The following is a 19,900-nucleotide window of genomic DNA, read 5'->3' as shown; positions in this document are numbered from 1 at the left end:
TTTTATCCAAAAAATTTAAATTTCTCTATGATCCTGATAGCTATCATTTATAAATGTTTTGACTACTTTGAGCACTGTTAAATACTTTCTATATGTTATCTCATTTTACTGTCACTTCAACCCTATATGGTACTACTATTATTATCCCCATTTTATATGAAAAAACAAAAAGTCAAACCAGGCCTGAAATTCCAAAATATTTTACAGGGTATTTTTAGGGGGTCAGGCTTTAAACATCCTGAAGTTCACTGCATTTATTTAGTAGTTTTCATCTTTCAGCTAAAACCTAAAGGAGTAGTTTTGATTCACAGTCAAATTATTTTTAGGTTCTTAGACTCACAGTAAAAATGTAGATTTCCAGTAATGCTAGCAGACCAAACATGGCTTATTTTAAGCAGTTGTTTATTATTCATTTATCATGTGTCTTTTCATTCAATAAGTATGTGTTATCAACTGCTATGCTCAGAACTCTGGTGGAGACAAAGAAATAAAAAGCTATTTCCCACAATCATCCAAGTAGATTTTTTAAAATAACCCTGAGTTTTAACCAGTGGCATACCTAACGTGTTGGACACACAGAGTCGATCATTTTTTAACACTTCTCTCATATGTATGAAAAAATTATTCTCAGAAATAATCATTCAATGAGACAAATAATAATAATGGCTAGAAAAGAAATTAGACAGTAAACATTTTTTCTAGCTGAACTTGTGTTGTTATGCCCGTATAAAAATATAAATAATAAAGTAAGCATTAGAGATATTTCCAAAAATTGAAAAAGCAATGGATTAATTTTTAATTAATGTATTTTGTTTGTATAAAGGAATAAAAGTATAACTACATGGTGTTGTGTTGAAGTAATCAATAATATCACATTTTCTGTTTTGAGGCTTAAGGTCTGCATATTTTTCAATGATGCTGCCAAAATTGATCTTCAATAGCCGGATTTGTTAATCTACCTTCACTCAGAATAACTCAAAGGGCACTTTGAAAATGTTTCCTTCACATGAAGAAGCAGATATAAAAATACATAGAAAAAAATATCAAAGGTAAGATTGGCAGAGATTTGTGGAATCTTATTTCACAATGAAGTGCTATTCATGTCATTGTTTCTTTGGGTTGATTCTAGGAACTTTCAAATTGCCACTAAAATGTCTTCACTAGAAAAGTCAGCATAAACTCATACTATACTTGGTAAACTTTCCCAAAGTTTATAATTGTTCAGGATCATTTATGTCTGATTTGAATGCAGTTTTTGTTTTCTTCAATATATTTTAAACAGAATATTTGGAAAAAAAATGATATCATAGTGACCAAAAAACCAAACTTGGACTCTTGGCTGACTACTTACTCTTGGAACAAATGTTAAGTAGCTGAGTCTGCATGTGCGAGGGGACTATTGGAGAACTGGAGATTCCCCCAAAGTATCTTTCTTATAGAACACAACATTTATTAAATAATAAATATATATGTAATAAACTAATATATATGCATATATAATATATATGTATACACACAGATGCATACTATATATACTGTATGTATATATAAAATAATACATTTGTGTATATGTATATATACAATATTGTATATATACAACAATAAACATAATATCACAGGGAAGGGATCCTGAGCTCACATGCAGCAGACTTCGAGCTGCCATGCTGGGACACGTGGAACAGAGGCTGAGCCTGAGGGCAGATGCCAACTTCAAATTTTCCAGGATCCCCCAGGGCAAAACCTGAGCCTTTCCAGTGCTTTCCTTTTACTGCATAGCTCTGCTCCAGAGAAGGGTCTCTGGAGTCTGTGTCTAGGTCTCTATCTCTTCCACTCCAATGGAAGAGATAGACAAAAAGCAAATTATATATGGAAGTGTATAAGTACAAACTGTGATAAATATTTCAAATGGAAGTTACAGGTGATATGAAATAACCATGTTCTCATGTCTTGATAGGTCTATGGAAGCATCTTTTTTTACCCTTCCATTCATGACAACAGAATTAATGGGAGAATCACTGGGTATATCATATGGGTAGGGGAAGTCAAGATCCCTTTCCTGATCTCATTTAACTGCAGTGGTCAGAATTATTAAAATGATATGTGCCATATGGCCTACCAGTAAAAATATTAATATATATTAAATATGGTATCTCTTCATGATACTTTTGAATCAGATCATTAAATAGCCAAAACACAATTAATAATAAGAATAATAATTTTCATTATAAAGAGTTCAAAATAACAAATATTTTTTTCTGCTTTCTTCCATTTTCAGAGTAGATATTCCATAAGGTATCTCCTAATGAATGGGTTCTAAATTTATACTTTATAAGAATAAATTTGTGAAAAAAAAATCAAAATCTTATAATGAACAATAAACTAATTTACTATTTTTAAATGTCCCCACAGTTTGAAACTGTGAATAAACCTTTAATTAGAGTGTTATTTACTTTAAAGAAAGCCTGTATCTTTTTTTTTTTAATAGAGAGCACAAGTGGGGAGAGGCAAAGGGAGAGCGAGAGAGAGAATTTTAAGTATGTTCCATGCTGAGTGTGGAGCCCAATGCAGGACTTGATCTCATGACCCTGAGATTATGACCTGAGCCAAAATCAAGAGTCAGATGCTCAACTGACTGAGCCACCCAAATGCCCCAAAGAAAGCCTGTATCTTGATATGAATTATTTCCAACTATAACAATAATGATTAACAATGTAAACAGGAATGTGGGAATACGCTCTAATGAATATATAAGAATTGTAATACAATAAATACATGGCTATGTAATAGAATAACATAGCTCAGCTCACATAGCCTGTGTCATTCTGTGTAAAGCATTTCCATTTCTCAAACTCTACTTCATAAGGGTGGTATAATCACTTTCCTTAACAATGTAGAATAATAAAACTTGCAAGATATGTGGTAAACACAGAGGATTTAAAAATTAAATGTATACTCATCAACTTCTAATTGTCCTCTACATTTATTTATTTGACAATCACCAATAAGTTCATACTAAGAAGGGATGATAGGATATCCACTAAACAAGAAATGATCATGCCAATTTCTGGCAAATATGCTCAGGAATACAGAGTTACATAAAATAAACAAACAAATAAACAACAACAAAACAACCAAAAAATCTATCACCACCAAAGTCCAAGAGAAGAGAAGTTTATATTCACTGAATGAACCAGGGAACACTTCATGAAGACAGCAGTAGCATTTGAAAAAGTACTTGAAGCATGAACAAAAACAGACAGGAAGTTTAAATAGGAGATGGAGGGAAAGCATTGAAGCAAAGGAAGCAGAATGGACATACGTTCAGGAAGGGAAGTATGCAACAGGTCCTAGAGGACAGTGAGGCATCCAGAATGAGTGTAACATAGGATTTGTGAAAGGAGGAAGGAGGTGAGGTAAATGGAAAGTAGGTATAAAGTGTTTCAAATGACAGAAGAGTCAATATTTCACTTAGTTGAAAATGAAGAGTCATTGCAAATTATGAAAGAAGGGAATGATATACCCATGACAAAACTCTAAAGATGAATCTAATGACTCTAGAAACAAGGAACTGTGAAAGGAGGGCTGGATGTTAGAAGGTTAATCTCAGAAATATAAAGTTTTAGATTGAAAGGGGGAAAGGTTTTGAAGTGAAAAGGCACAAGGGGGAGAAAAATAAGTAATTTTTTAAAAAACAGAACAGAAAGAATTTGATATGCATTTTGTTGTGGAAAACAGTAAGTTAAAGAGGCATCAAAAATAACAGATTTCAAGCTAAAATGACAAGCGGAGTAGAAGTACTGGGAAACATTTTATGCTTTCTTTAGTAGCTATCAACAAACAGCCTAGGCTGTTCGTCTAAGCAATATTTCTCAAACAGTTTACTGGAGACTTTGATATGTTTATAAATATTCAACACAAAGAGGGTTTCACTGTCAATTTAGGACACACTAAATATCTTATCTTCCTCTTAAATATTTACATTTAACATAAACGTAATAAAGTTCCAGGAAATTGTGTAGTAGTAGTAGTGTGTGTGTGTGTGTGTGTGTGTGTGTAAAACTATTAAGTCTCATGGGACACTAGTGCTACAAGGGACAAAGTTTAGAGAGACAAGCATACATAATCCCCGGAACTTACTCTCATAGAGGAAGTAGGTGTTATAATAAATCTCTTTGGGATGAATCAATATCAAGTATCAGGAAGTCATTCAGGTAGACATGTCTAAGAGACGGGAAGAGAGGTAAATTGTCACTCAGAATAGAGATCTACAAATATAAATGTAGAAATCACCTAACAGAGAAGGCAATTGAGATTATGAGAAGAGGTGGTTTTGCAAGGGACTAGGAAAGTTAATGAGAGGATGTGGAAGCTGCAGACAGTCTACATTTTTTTTTTAAGATTTTATTTATTTATTTGACAGAGATAGAGACAGCCAGCGAGAGAGGGAACACAAGCAGGGGGAGTGGGAGAGGAAGAAGCAGGCTCCCAGTGGAGAAGCCTGATGTGGGGCTCGATCCCAGAATGCTGGATCACGCCCTGAGCCGAAGGCAGACGCTTAATGACTGCGCCACCCAGGCGCCCCTAGACAGTCTACATTTTAAAGTGTAATAAATGGAAGGGAGGGAGATTGAAGTGTAACTTGACACAGTAGAAAATCTAAGGAAAAATTATTTTAGAGTGAGCATCTCCAAGTTAATAAGTCATATACAGAGACATCACCTAAGCATTCTAATCTAAGACAAGTCTTAAACATGGAATTCTAGACCATTCCCTTGGCATCCCAATCTTTAAGGGAAAATCCAGAACCAAAAAGTCTGGAAGTCATAAGACCAGTGTCCGTTCAGATTTGAACTCATAGCTCTGGGTGGCCTTAAATGTTCTAATGTTTACAGTTGTAGGTAGAACCCGTTAGGATAACACACTAATAGGCATGGCCATTGGTTTTCTAAGAATATGGTCAGTTCTTCTCACACAGGTAATGCTAAGCACTCTGGTGTTTGTCAGGAGAGGAGAGAGAAAGAAAAGAACAGGGAGTGGGAAGGAGAAATGATCATATTTTTACCTAGATATCTATAAAAAATGTAAACTAAAAAACTAGATGCAAGTAGGGTCCTTCACCTGCACAATGGTGACATGGCCTCCACTAAGTAGATAAATGAGGCTACATTGCCAACTGGTCTAATAAAAGAGGGGGAAACAGTGTGTTGCTAGGTAAAAAGAAGGCTAAAGCAAAACAGATTAACCAGATTACATATACTGATCAAAATTATTCAACTTAGCAGCTCAACTTCCACATGGGTTTGTCTAAAAGCTGGTATACAGAATTAGTAAGAACTTTTATATAAAATTTAGGTCAATGTCATTTGGTACAGCTGTTTGGCTCCTCAAAATGTACTCAGAAAGTGTTTTCCATTTTTTTAAATAAGTAAAGATCAAGAAATAATGGATCTACTTAGAAATGGACTGTATTTTAAATAAATTGTCTTTGCCACATAGTAAAGACTTTTTAAAGACTTGATTCTTGAAAGAGAGAAAATAGCCTTGTTATTGTATTGTTCTGCCTAACAATATGTAAGATTTACTTTCCCTTTGGAAGATAGATTCTTAGTATGATATTTTCAGAAAAAAATTACAATAAGTAAATAAAGTAAAATATTCTAAAATAAAACATGGAAGTTTTATGGCACTCTAGAATGGTCTAAAGTACATTAAAATAAAATGCCATCTGAACAGTAAATTTCAAGCACTTTGAGTATGAGGAAATTTATAGAAAGCAAAGCCTAAAAAAGAAAGATCGATAGGATGGCTACTGTCAAATTATATTTTATTCATGTCTATTAATGAAATCATAATGAAGTCATAATGACATCTAGTTCTAGTCTTGCACAACCTAGAAGCCTCATCCTTCAGTACCTGAAAGGGTCTTTCTACTGCTTGCAAAAATGTTATTTATACTATGGTAGCAACAAATCTCTTCTGTATAGAAACACTTTCAAAGCAAATGCCTGAACTTTATCTTTCTTTTCCCTCCTCTCTCTTTACTTCTTCTGGAGACAGTATTTCATGTCCTAAAATTCCTAGTAAGTGCTTCATATGTGACGTGTCAAATCTATATTTGTGTTTGTATGGTATTCACAGTAAATCATATGACCCAGAGAACACATGATAATGTACTCTTGCTCATTGTTTTTCTCTTGCTCCACCTCTGGAACAGAAGATTTTCATGAATATAATGACTATTAAATAATTCTGAGTTGCTCAAAATAATTTTTTAAGGTGATTCAAATCATTTCCTTGGCTAGTGAGAATGGGTTATAGCCCAAGGGAAGGATTGTATGGCCAGCCTGGCACATACACTTAAGGTCCCCTAACACTATCTGTTATGATGATACAATCTGTAATTGCAAGCCACACTGTTTGTTCTTACTATCAGTACTCTTCAATGTTTCCCCATCTAGCTCCTTGTGACCCCCTGAGCTTCACTTTCTTCACCTGTAAAATGGAGATCTACATAGTTTCCTTTCTACCTCATAAGGATATTGTGTAAACAAATAGTATAAAAGATGTTAAAAAATGTTTTTCAAAACTCTTGTTATGGGATTCTACACAAGCATAAGCCATCATTATTCAAATGGTATTATTTGCAGATCTTGTATCATCTGCATTTTGCTAAGTGTGAATTTAAAAGCAATGCTTTAAAAAAAAAAAACTCTCTTCAGGAAGAAATAAGGAAAAAGGCACAAGAGCTAGGTAAAATGCTGCCAAACTTGTGTGTACATGATACCTGGGCGTGATAATCCACAGATAACTCCCATCTGTTATTTCTTAATTTACCCTCAGCTGTTTCAATAATGTGATATTATTCATCATCTCTCAATCTTTTCAAAATATTTCTTCTTCCCTTTTTAAAAACTCACACCATTGCAGTTATGTAATAGAACATTATTCTCTCAACTAGGCAACTTTGTTTGCCTAGATTTTCTAAGGGTAGATGGAAAATATTAACTATGGAGAAATATCTTGGGGTCAGACGATCTTCCAGATAACATAAGTAAGAAAAGAAGTAAAGGAAGAAAAAAGACTAGCTGAAGTAAAGTGAATCTCAGAAAAATGAAGGAGGTATATTTTGGGAAAATTTAGAGAAACAGTAATGTGTACCTTGGAACACTAATTTCTGGAGATATTAATAAGCATTGTGTATCAATAGAATATATTTGGGGAAATATCGGAGTAAAGAAACTTAAGTTTTACTGCAAAAAATCTAATATGCCTTGTAAATTTCTAAGAGGAGAGTATGACAGGCAGTATTTCCCAAACTTATTTGATGCTTTTGTTCAGAGTATCTCAGGGGAATGGTGTTCTATGAAGAAAGAGCTTTTGGAAACACTGAGCTCAGGAGTTTAGAAGTTCAGTTCAACAGACTTGTCAGTTTTAACAATGAACCAGATGGGCAGAAGCACATATTCACAAAATAAATGCAGTATGGCTCTTGACCTACTAGCCCTAACCACTTAAAACCATGCATCCCTCCCCATGCAGAAGCTTAGTTCTATGCTGGCTAATCAGGAATTCTCCCTATGCCCAAAACTCCCAAACACTTCACGCAGTTTTGTAATCCCATGCCTCTACTGAAGTTATACAACCTTTTTGATACCCTTCTCTTCTTTTTCCACTTGCCTATCAAAATGAAGGAACCTTCAATGTTCACCTTAAAGGTTTCTCCCTGTCACTTTACTTCATATGAGCTTCACTTTAGGACAGTAGTTCTCAAACTTGGCTGCACATTAGAGTTTTAAAAATCACCGATTCCTGGGTTTCACCCAGGAGATACATGAGTCTGAGATATAATCTGGGTGTTTGAATGTGAAAATTCCCCAGTGATTGTAAGATACAGGCAATGTGGAAAACCATCGATTTGGAGTTCATGGTAATTTATCTTTGTACCTTATAAACCTACATTTTAAAAAAGGCTTTAAGATTTTTAGAGGAGAAAATTAACCCCCTTCATTTTCATAAGTCGCTTATAGACATTTTCAAATGAAACTAAAAGGAAAGGGGAGCTTGGTGGCACAGTTGGTTAAGCATCCAACTCTTGGTTTCAGCTCAGGTCATGATCTCAGAGTCTTGAGATCAAGCCCCCGGTCAGGCTCCACACTGAGCACAGAGTCTGCTTGGATTTCTCTCTTTCTCTCCCTCTGTGCTCTCTCTCTCTCAAATAAATAAAAATAAATCTTAAAAAAAAAAACTAAAAGTAAAATGTGGCTTATATTTCCAATAATGATGCTAATCTAATCAAAGTGTTTTCCAAACTACTCTGATCTTCCATTCTTATTCAATAAATGATATCATTAAGTGGCTCCCAAATCTAGCTATGAATCAACATAAAATGGGGAGCATGTGGAAATACGTTTATCAAAGCTTTCTACTCCCAAACCTACCAAAGCAGAATATCTGAGATTAGAGTTTCAGGAGCTTGTTTTGTTTTTGTTTTGTTTTGTTTTGTTTTGTAAGCTGCAATTCTTATGTCCATAGCAAACAGATTCATATTGTGAATCACTGATTTAAAAGAGGAATTATGTAATTTGGCTTTTATGAAAACATTTACTCACTGTAGTGGTGTTTGGAAGGGTTCAGTAATAGAAAATAATGTCATAACTCTATACCATAAAGAAGAAATAATTTTTGAAACATAAAAATCATAAATCCCTAGAGAATATACATTATGGATGAGATTCACATATGGTTCAAATGCGTAAGGAAGCATTATTTTATTTCAGTATTTACAAGGTCTCCTTTCCATGTCATAGTTTTAGTGGAATTGGAATTGAACTGCCCAGAATTAATTATATTCAGTTTGTATTAAAATAATGAATTATCTCAAGCCTGTTAGCAAGACACTTGGTAAAAATCAATTCTCCAAAAGAAATTGAGAAAACATGGGCCATCATTATGGGCTTAATAGCCCATGTTTTAAGAAATCAGTGAAACTTCTTTAATGTTTAACTTTTTAAAACTTTATTTAACCAGGAATCTCAGGCACACTATAATTCTGGAGTCAGGTGAACAATATTTGACTCCTCAGTCACATGAGAGTCAAGAGGACGTCACTATTTTGTTAATATACACATTTTTTCCTATCCTCACTAGCCTCTCAGATAACTTCAACAACATGAAATAAAAATTCAAATTATATGCTATCTCTTCAATTGGCTGAACGAAGATGGACTATAGATGGAATAAAAGAAAGAAGAATTAAAAAAAGCATGAGTGTTCAGAGAGCATTAATTGTATTAATTGACTCAATTATATGTGCTTCCTCTTAGTAATATTCTCCCATACCAATTCTGGGTTTGGCCATGTGACTTTTTGATTTTGCCAGTGGGACAGAAGCAACTTGACTCAGTTCAAACTCAATCAGAGCCTTGAAAAAACTGTTTGTGAGTTTCTGCTTCCTCAATTGATTCCTGCTACTACGATGAGAAAATATCCAGGCTAGCTTGTGGGATATGAGAGATACATGGAAGAAACTCAAGTCATGTAACCAAGGTCCTCCTAGGCCAGCCAGTTCACAGCAAACCTATGATTTGGCCATAGATGCATAAGAAAGCCCACTGGATTCACAGAAGCAGTGAGCTGATCTGTAGACTCCTGTTTTAAGCCGTTATGTTTTAGGGAGATTTATAAACAGCAATTGTCTTCAGCATTTGAAAGGCTGTCCTGTGAAAGAGAGTTTAGGTCTTTCTCATTCCAGTTCTGCTAAGAGAGAAAAAAAGTTTGTATTGATTGAAACAGATTTCCATTTAAGAAAGTAATTTCTAACAAGTTATGATTGTTCAAAGGGGGAATGGACTATAGGCATTGAATTCGCTGATTAAGGAATAGTCCAGGTTGGGGCTAACAGGAATGCATTTTATTTATTCAACAAATATATGTTTTTTCATCTTTTCCTTTAATGCTACAAAATTATATACAGATTATCAGTACAGGTGCATTGTAGAGTTTGGTTTTCTCATTCATAACTAGTAGTGGAAACAAGAACCAAGTACCCAACCCTCTAGCAATCCTCTGTGATATGGCTGCCAGAATTTTCAGCCAAGACTTACTGGCCATCATTCACCCTGCAAATGGATTATCATTATGCAGACCTAACTAAACAAATTATTCACCCTATTGTTTGTTCATTTCAAGGGTCACCAGCTAGCAGTCTGTAGCTGGATTTTGTTTAGTTTTTCACTGTGTTTTTTTTTTTAATAAATATTTATTTTTTTATTTTAGAGAGAGAGAGAGTGTAAACACATGCATGTGGGAGTCAGGTGAGGGGCAGAGGGACAGAATCTTTCAAGCAGACTTCCTATGGCTGAGTATGGAGCCGTGTTGGGGCCCTTGGGCTCCCCCCCATTATCCATGAGATCATGACCTGAGCCAAAACCAAGAGTCAAACACCCAGCCAACTGAGCCACTCAGCTGCCCCAGTCTTCACTGTTTTTAAAAATGTGAAACTAAAAGGTTTCATTTCGCATCTACCATAGTTCCCAACACCACCTATTTCACACATTTACAATACTGACTTTAGTCTCTTTTCGAAGACTATGTAAGTGCTTACTTGTGACACACATTCCACCAAAAGTTATGGAAAATACAAAGATGAATTCAATATTGATTGCAGCCTCAGAATCTTAAATTTTTTTTAGGAGAGTTGATCCTCTTACTAAAGTAATTATAATAGAACGAAGTGATATGTGCAGTAAAAGAAACCCAGAGAAAATGACATGGGATCTCAGAGTTAGAAAAAATTAGATGCTGCAGAACTGAACAGCACATGCTTAATTAGTGGGCGCAGAAATTTGCAAGAGTCTCTTTTTTCTATTTCACGTTGTTCCACAAAGACAGTACCACTGGAATAGGTATAAGCACTCTAATCTCTAATGAAGATTAGAGGAGATATCTAACAAACAGGTGGTCCCAGATGGTCACACATCCCTACTTTCATCCAAATTTTAATTTAATGGTATAATTTAAAAATGACTTTGACCTAGTGGGATTTTCTTTTCTTCCTCAATTAGGACTCAGAAATCACCACATTTGTATATTAAAGATACAGACATGCTATTTTTCATTACATTGGTCTCTAAACAATTTGTTCCAAGCTCTTTGATCTTTGAAAATGTCAAATTAAATATTAATATTTTTAAAGCTGAAGTGGTGATTTTCATAATAAAGGCCCTTGACATTCAATGCCTATAAACAACTGGTTAATAAATATATAATTAATATTTAAATACCTGTTTTAACAAACAACTCTAAAAATAACATCCTAAGATGCTAAAGTATGGAGTGGCCAAAACACTAAAAATGGTCACCAATTTGACTCAGAATTAGTGTTTCTCCATTAAAAACAACAACAACAACAACAACAAAAACATGGCTCTAAAGGAGCAGGCTTGGGATGTTATGAAGATAACAAATCTGAAAGTTTTATCTTCTGTTCAAGTGCACTGTGACTTGCCCCATTCATTTCCAGCAGTTCCAGTTCAGGAAATGTTGGATTTTCCTCAATTAGAGCTCATGTCCAAGTGGCCTTAATCAAATACGTAAATAAACGGAAGCTTTCCCATGAGAACTAACTATCAAAATTATGTCATGTCCAGTCACAGAACTGAAGAGACATGGTTTATAAATATTGCAGACCTTTTGAAACTTATTTAATCTCTACAAACTTATAGGTCACCTTAATCTTATTCTTTTTCATAGCTTTTAACCTAAACACTATATGTAGTAGACTGATTATTCCAAATATAAAAATTTCCAGATGGTATAAAACCATTAAATTATCCAGTAGTTCACTTTACCTGCATGATCTTGATTTTCCTCATTTCAAACATTACAAAAGCCATTTCTAAAACATGCCAATGTCCAAGATAAACACAATTATCACCAAGCTTCTCTAGCTTAGAAAACAAGATTTGTGTAGCTCCTGAGAGAGAGACATTTTCCTATGTTTCAATCTATTCTCCGTTCCTGGATCCATACCCAAAATTATTAATTATGGGTTTACTACTTCTTTAAGGAATTATATACCCATAAATGATTAAAAATACGCTAAGATTTCAATAAACAGCAGCTCTTATTATTAACATTAATACCTACTGCTGCTACTGCTGCTGGTGATGGTAAGTTTATCGGAAATAGCTTAAATTTGCTTGATTGTGGATGAAATAATACCAGCAGGGGTAAACTACTTGCTGCCTGACTTTAAAGTGTATGACAAATTATGGCTTATTTATTTGTGATGACCACTTAAAAATTAGAACTACTTTTATCACAGTTGGAAAAGAAAAAAGGCACAGTTCTGTCTGATAACTTTTGCATGATAAACATTACCCTGTGTCTTACATTCATAGGTGTTTGTTGTTTTGCTTTGATCTTTGTAGCCCATTTTATCTTAAGATTTTATTTATTTATTTGTCATAGAGAAAGAGAAGGAGCACAAGCAGGGAGAGTGGCAGGCAGAGGGAGAAGCAGGCTCCACACTGAGCAAGGAGCGTGATGCAGAACTCGATTCCAGGACCCTGAGATCATGACCTGAACCCAAGGCAGATGCTTAACCAACTGAGCCACCCAGCCACTACATTTTTTTTTTTTAAGGAAATCGTTCATCATTTTTCATGAAGAATTGTTCAAGTATTAATGAGCCAGGGCTACAAAAGTTTTCCAAACCAATGGATGAAAAATGAAAAGCATCTTTTTTTAATACTTAGAAATGAGACAATTCTGAACCTATCACTCCTCAGGTGGTGTCCTTTCATCTGTCTTTATTATTTGTGTTGTCATTTCCAAACTCCAGATAGTGAGGATGTGTACCTATCTACACACGTAAATGAAGCTATAGACACAAAACTGCTCATCGAATTATTATTGAAAAAAAAAGAACGGACATTCGTAGATACAGCCATTACATTTAAAATGTAGTCCATCTTAAAAAATAAATAAATAAAATAAAATAAAATAAAATAAAATAAAATGTAGTCCATCTTAAAGAGCAATTCAAGTCTGTTCCTTGCCTTATAAGTCATACAACGACCTTTGATCAACAGCAAAAACATCCTGACCCAAACAATGAAAAACTAATTTTTAATAAACATTCCTGTTACAAAATATAATTGTTCTTCTATTAACTAACATTAACTAACAGCATTATAAACATTAAATTCATTTCACTGTGTATTTTCCAGAAGTATTTTTCACTTTCATAGCAAGGAGAGAATAATTTAAACATAATTGTCTTGTTCAATCAATTAACTGTCACATAAAAATCATCACTTAGTAAAAAAAAAAAAAAACTATGAAACTAAATTTCTAATATGTAACTATGTAACCATTTCTGGAAAATTCATATTTTTTCTCTTTTTTAAAAAAACAAATTCACAATCAATTTGTCTTAGAGCCAAAAACTGTTAAAACATTTTCATAAATATAGAATTTTATTATATTTTGGATTCTAAAATAAAATAAAATTACATAAAGCTTTTTCCTATGAGGAAATTCATTGCATAAAAAAGATATTTTACATACACTACTTCATCAGCTTACACTTAATTTTTTTCTACATAATTACTTTTCACTCTGATGACTTGTACTAAATATATTCCTGTCTGAAATATGTGTTTCTGGTGAGAGGGAAGTGTTAAAAAGAGGATTAAATCACAGAAAATCATAAATACTTAAATATTTATGAGACAAAAATACCAATGTCCAACCCTGTATTACAATTTCTTTAAATTTTGAAGTGACTTTATATTTTGTATATGTTCAGCTTTTTTGTTATTCCCAAAACCCTGAAGGAAATGGGCTTGAAATACCTGAATAACTGAATAGTATCCAGGCATTTTATGTAGAAAACTACCATAAATCAGCAGTCAGTCAGGTGTCCCACCTTATTAACGTGTAAAAATCTGAAATGCAGCACAGCCCCCGCATACTAGCAACTTCTGGGTTAGCTGTAACACTGATGTTCATACACTGAGCGTTAAATGTGGAAATAAATAAAAATGATTACACTCCAAAAAGTGTATGGTTTTAAATATGTAACAGATATTTTATGCTATTCTTATATAAGCATAGATTACACCCTTGAAATTAGAAATCAGATGCAGCAATAGGTTACTAACCATGCCCATTAGGTCCACAAAGAAAATTAGGATCTTTCTTTTCCTGTGCTTTCTTATTTCATCCTCCTGCTTTCTCCATCTCCATGTGAAGAGAATATGCCTGCCAAAAGCACACTCAGAATTCCTCTGCTAACAGATACTTGTAAAAATAAGACTTTTGAAAAGGCATAAAGGGAAGAAACAGCATGTTCTAAATGCTGTGAAGATCTCAACATGATTTTCATTAGTCTGAGGCCCTGGCAGCAATCGGACTTGCCCTTTAATGTCTCAGATCCTGGATGCATAGACAAGTTCTCAAATCTAGGGTTGATGAACAACTATTTGCATGATTTCTTTTGTAGCTTTTTAGTGCTACTTCTAATGAAAAGTCGCCACAAAAATAACATTCATTTTGAACACAGAAGAGGTTCTGAAGGCTACTGGCATCAAAGAACACTAAATAAGGCTTAACATGTAAGAAAAGTTTCAATTTATTTTTTTTAATTCATTTTTTTCATTACCTACTCCTAGAAAGAATTTGAAGCAACAAATGGGAAAAAATGCACATAAAATAGAATTTGATAAAATATCAAATCAAATATGAGGATCTGATAATAACAGAAACCCAGACTTAAGCTTCATGGCAATGAAACTCAGTTAAGAAATATTCTCACTGATGCACTTTTATTAGGAGAAATGGTTTTTTCTTGATATCAGAGTTAAATGTTTATTTATCCCATGGGAATACAGAAAGTTCATTAAGCAATATGAGTATGCAATAAGACAAAAGTGTCTTCAACAACTATCTTACTGAAGTTATATAAAGGTAATTCATTTGAAATGGATTATAAATTGATGAATCTTCTATATAAAGAGATCAATTATGATCATCAGAGATAAAACATTGTAGTAACACAAAAAAAGAGGTTTTTAGAAGTCTAAAAAACTGTTTTTCTTTGGGAGGTCTTTAATATCAAGTGTTTATACACATCTTGGATTTTAAGGTTCTATGTAATTTTATTTTCTATGTGCTGAGGAACAAACTTAGTGTTGTTGATTTAAAACATATTAATATTCATTTTGTGATAGTGTTTCCTTCCCGGAAAATTTTAAAACCTAAAGAATTTCTCTTGAGTAAAGGGAGAATCATTATTTTTATATACAATGCTGAGCTGCAGGAATGTCTACAGGCAAAACCACAAAGTGTGTTTGAGATACACCCATTTACATATTCTCAGGGCTGAATGGTCAGTCTCACTGATCCCAAGTTCCACATAACAAGCATAATAGAGATCGTATAAACTCACACCTTGGCATAAAAAAAAAAACCTTTGCTTTTTCCTTTCCTCAAAGACCTGGTGTAAAAATATACACCTAAAATTTCCACAAAAGACTTTTAAGACATCGATTTGGTAACCTATGTGAGATGATTCAGGAATCACCATTGCTGGAGACACAGACATTTTTAGAGGCAGAATCTAAAGAATATGTATGAGTCTTCCTGATATCATATCCAGCCATGGAATTCAACATCCACTGTCTACTCTAAAGCCTCTCAACTAACTTTTTATACTTGATGGATGACTTTCCTTGTCTGAAATTTAGGAATATGATGCTAATTAAAAATTGATGTCTATTCAGTTTCAAAAATTAAATTTAAAAAAATCTTGCTTATCTCTCTCAATTCACTTAGGTGTCGGAATTAGTTATCATTGAAATCTGTCTCATTATAATTTCCCAGGATGTTGTCACCTCCTTTTTGGCACCCATCACCTGCCTGTGCCATAGTAATCTAGGTATATACTAGATGATATGTCATGTGAAGGCAGATACGGTTTGTTTTTCTTTATCATGTCAGACATCCTCATTGCAGTAGCCTAGATTATGGACACTTATAATCAATCAGAGAAGGCCTGGTGAATTGAATTAAAGCTATTGGTTCAGCTGCAGGAGAAAGTAGTCTGTATATAAAAACTTGAATGGTGTCAGTATGTCAGATATTTCCCAAAAAATCCTGGACAGATCCTCTCAATGACTACAATTTTAAGTGAACTATTTATAAGCAGTCAAAATACTATTTCCACAAAATTTCTGTTAAACTTGTGACTAACACACACAAAACAGTCTACCACTACTTTGCTTACTAAGTGGATTAAGAACTAGTAGGCATATCCCTTAGGAAGTAGGGTGTGAACAAGCACATACTGAGACGGTAAGGTCTGGTACATGGGTCTCTGACCAGAAAGGTAGGCTTGAGAACGATGTCTCAGTGTGAGAGATGGACAATCCAGTAATAGCCCAAGAAGACAAGGAACCAGAGAAAGGAGACCAAAAAAGAAAATGAAGTGGGGCATCGGATAAGGGCATAAGATACAAAAGCAATCTTCAACCACTTCCCAACTTGCCCCAAAGTACAACTGCTATCAGAAAGTCAATGCTGTGTTTTACTGAAAAATAGCCCCACACTTTCTCTGAGGAATTATGTCTAGTCATTTGAATGCTTTATGAAGACACTCTCCACCTCCCTTTTTCCTCATGACAATCATATCCTGATAAAAGCAAAGCCATCTGTCAACGTGCCAACTGACCAATCAATCCCAACCCCACATTCGGCCTTAACCTGTTTTCAGTCAGGGACCATTTGTACACTTGCGTGAAACAGTTGCCTGAGTGAAAGCAGGTCCTCTTTGGCAGCTATGTTTTCTCTTCTATGTCACCAGGATTATGAAGCAGTCATTTGAATTTACCAAATTGTATTCTAATTATTTGGGCAAAGAATCTCAGTTACTTTATATGAAAAAGAACAGAAGCATGAATGAGTTGCAATTTCCCTGTGAGTGGCATCTTAGCATACAATTCATCAGGAGGGGATTTGAAGTCATCATAAACCAGTGGAGAAGGACTACCTGTTCCAATCTCCAACAGCTTCCCAGTGGGGTAACATACTAAAGGTACTGGCTAACTGGATCTGACTTTATCCAACACAATCTTTCCTTCTTAAATTTCCGTAGGTCCCCTCCCTCTTCTAATGGTGCTTCAGTGGGGTTGAGTTTGGCATCATCTCTGCTACTGTCATATCTTTCTGAAGTCACATGCACTTGGGAGAAAATAGAAATTAATTACATAGGACTTATGGCAGGTGAATATACATTCAGGGGTCATTTTGGTATTTTGGTTATTTATTGCTGTCACTGAACAAAATGTAGACAGAGATTATGATATTAAATCCACATGTATAGATTTAAATATTATTTTTTTAAAGATTTATTTATTTGAGAGAGAGAGAGAGAGGACCAGTGGGGTGGTGGTGAGGGGGCAGAGGGAGAGGGACAAGAGGGCTCCCCGCTGAGCAGGGAGCCAGCACCACCACCATGGGGCTCAATCCCAGGACCCTGGGATCAGGACCCGAGCCGAAGGCAGACACTTAAACAACGGATCCACCCAGGCGCACAATATCATTTATTTTTAAGAAGGTTGTAAAACAGATTTGAGCTAGTATCTTGTTTTAAGCATTACAAAAGTATATTGTTGTTACTAATAATGCTGTAACAATGCTTAATCAATACATAAAACATATGCCTTGAGGCCCACTCTTTATTCATTATGTGACAACCACAGAATGCCATGAATTTCATCCATAAAATTCTATTATCCTGTAGTTAATCCTAGATCAACCACCAGTAACTGCAACTTGACTTTAACGTCTAGTTTTGCTAACATGTAGTATCTCCACTTTGTTTAGGATATTATCTGGGGGGAAACACAAAATTGATATGTAATTACTTTCTTTTTTTTATATCTTCTGTCTTAAAAGGCAGAAACTGTGTTAATTTTCTAGCCTCTTTAAAATTCTAAATTCCTAATTCTGAATTCTAAAGTACATAAGTAACTAAACAATCAAGGGTTAAAAAGTCAATGAAGAAATTTCTGTTCTCTAGAGAAAGAGTGAGCCCTTCCCGCCGCACCCCCCCACCCCCGCCGAAAATAAAACCTTAACTCAATCTATTACACTGTATCTACATTTTTTTCTGGCCATAGATTTCACCACAATGTAAAATTTTTCTTGTTGCCCTATTGTTTCCTACACTGCAGAAAGATACTCCTGAACTAGCTGTAGATATATATATATAACTTAAGTATATAACCATCAAGTTCACATTTGTCTTCCCACACATTACTGCAAAAAGGTACAGCATTTGCTGCACTGAAACACTATCTCTGAGTGTAATCAGTTGAAATAACCAAGCACAGTACTTCCAATTTAGAGGGCTGTGCAACCATTGGAAACAGCGAGGGATTGCATAATGTTTTAGAAGTTTTTCCAGTGCTATGTCATTCATGTGCTTGAATAGCTAATTTGCTTTTAAAATATATTTTGAGGAGTTGATAAGAGCTTGTGCAGTTTCAGAAAATAGCAAATAAAAGGACTCCTTAGGTATGCATGAAGTTAAACTTTAGACACACTCTATTGCTTTGCTGTAACTTAGTGCCAGAATTCCCTAGCTAAGGATAAGGGAAAGAAATTATTTTTCCTGATAGCCCTGGAGCCAACTGGGATGTAGCATTACTTACCTAAAGATGGGTCTTTGGAGATGTTTCTTCCTGATTGTGACATGGTCATCCATTTAAAGGTAAAAGTTTAACTTCTTCCTGGAAACCACTCCAGAAATCCAGGGAGAGAATGTGGAAGCTTATCCTGGTCTATTGTGCTGCAAGGAGTCCAGAAGGAAAAAGTAGTTTCCTCTTTCTCTTCTTGGGTGCTAGGAGAAAACTTCCCTGCTCTCTGCCAGCTGAGCAGTGTGTCCATAGAGGCCACATAAGACAGGCACGTTGGGGCACTCCCCCACAGAGCAGGGCGTGCAAAAACCACCAACAGTCACGGTGATACAGGCAAGAGAAGTGCACAGGACCCTCAGAAACAGAACAAAACAAACAGAAAACTTCCTACCCTAGTGGCACCCAGGTAGGAGCTCCCTGAGTTCTTGCAGCCCTGAGAGCACTCCTTCCACATGCTGGTCAAGCTCGGGAAAGCTAAGTCCCTCCCTGTCTTTAAAACAGCCTGTTCTGAGGCTCAACTTTTTTCTTCAAAATAAAAGTTGTACAGCTAGTTCAGCAGTCCCATGTGAGTACCCTCTGAAAGTTTGTTCCGTTAAAATAGGAACTGTATACAAATTAACGAAGGAAGATGGGCTCAGGCTGTGTGGCTGGCTCTGTTTCAAAAGATTACAATTATTTTATAATATTGCTTTTATCCACACTGGATTTAGTGTAGCGACCACTCATGATTTTTGGCATTCATAACCCGATAACCTACACTTGGCTAAAGTCAAAGATATCATTTCAACTGATAGAAGCCCATGTGAAGCTGGCCAGAGCTGCAAAAGTTAGAAAAACAAAAATTGCTCAGTTCTATCAGTGACATTGTGCCCAGATGTCTGTACCCAGAGTGACTTTCAAACTAAGTGGAGACACCGCAAAAAAGATATGAAAACACACACACACACATTTTTTTTAAACCCCCCAAACTCCCTTGGAAACTTAAGTTTTTATACTATATGATCAAATTTGAGTTTCAAAAATAAAAAGAAAGAAATGTAGGTATTAGAGGGAAGTTGTAAACAGCTGAAAATAAATGACATTAAAAACTGTTTTACTTGGAAGACTTAGACTCACACTGCAGGAACTCTAGTTCTAGTTACAGATAAGATGAACCCTCACATTTTAATATAACATATTTTGGAGACATTCCTATA

The 19,900-nt window shown here is 34.9% G+C and overlaps 1 protein-coding gene across 4 annotated transcripts in view; it reads right to left on the bottom strand.

Annotated features, from left to right (window-relative positions):
* Positions 1-19,126, bottom strand: part of PDE1A (phosphodiesterase 1A) — a 241,138-nt gene extending 222,012 nt beyond the window's left edge. For all 4 annotated transcript variants that reach the window (XM_008687225.2, XM_008687226.1, XM_008687221.1 and 1 more), the window contains exon 1: positions 18,720-19,126. In XM_008687225.2, the coding sequence (XP_008685447.1) occupies positions 18,720-18,772 (53 nt within the window). In that variant the 5' untranslated portion in view covers positions 18,773-19,126. The remainder of the gene's footprint in view (positions 1-18,719) is intronic.
* Positions 19,127-19,900: the final 774 nt, after the last annotated feature.

This window comes from Ursus maritimus, unplaced genomic scaffold (assembly GCF_017311325.1).
Source record: "Ursus maritimus isolate PB19 unplaced genomic scaffold, ASM1731132v1 scaffold_1, whole genome shotgun sequence".
Classification (NCBI taxonomy): Eukaryota; Metazoa; Chordata; class Mammalia; order Carnivora; family Ursidae; genus Ursus; species Ursus maritimus.
Note: the sequence above shows the minus strand (reverse complement) of the source record. Positions and strands in the feature narration are given on the sequence as shown.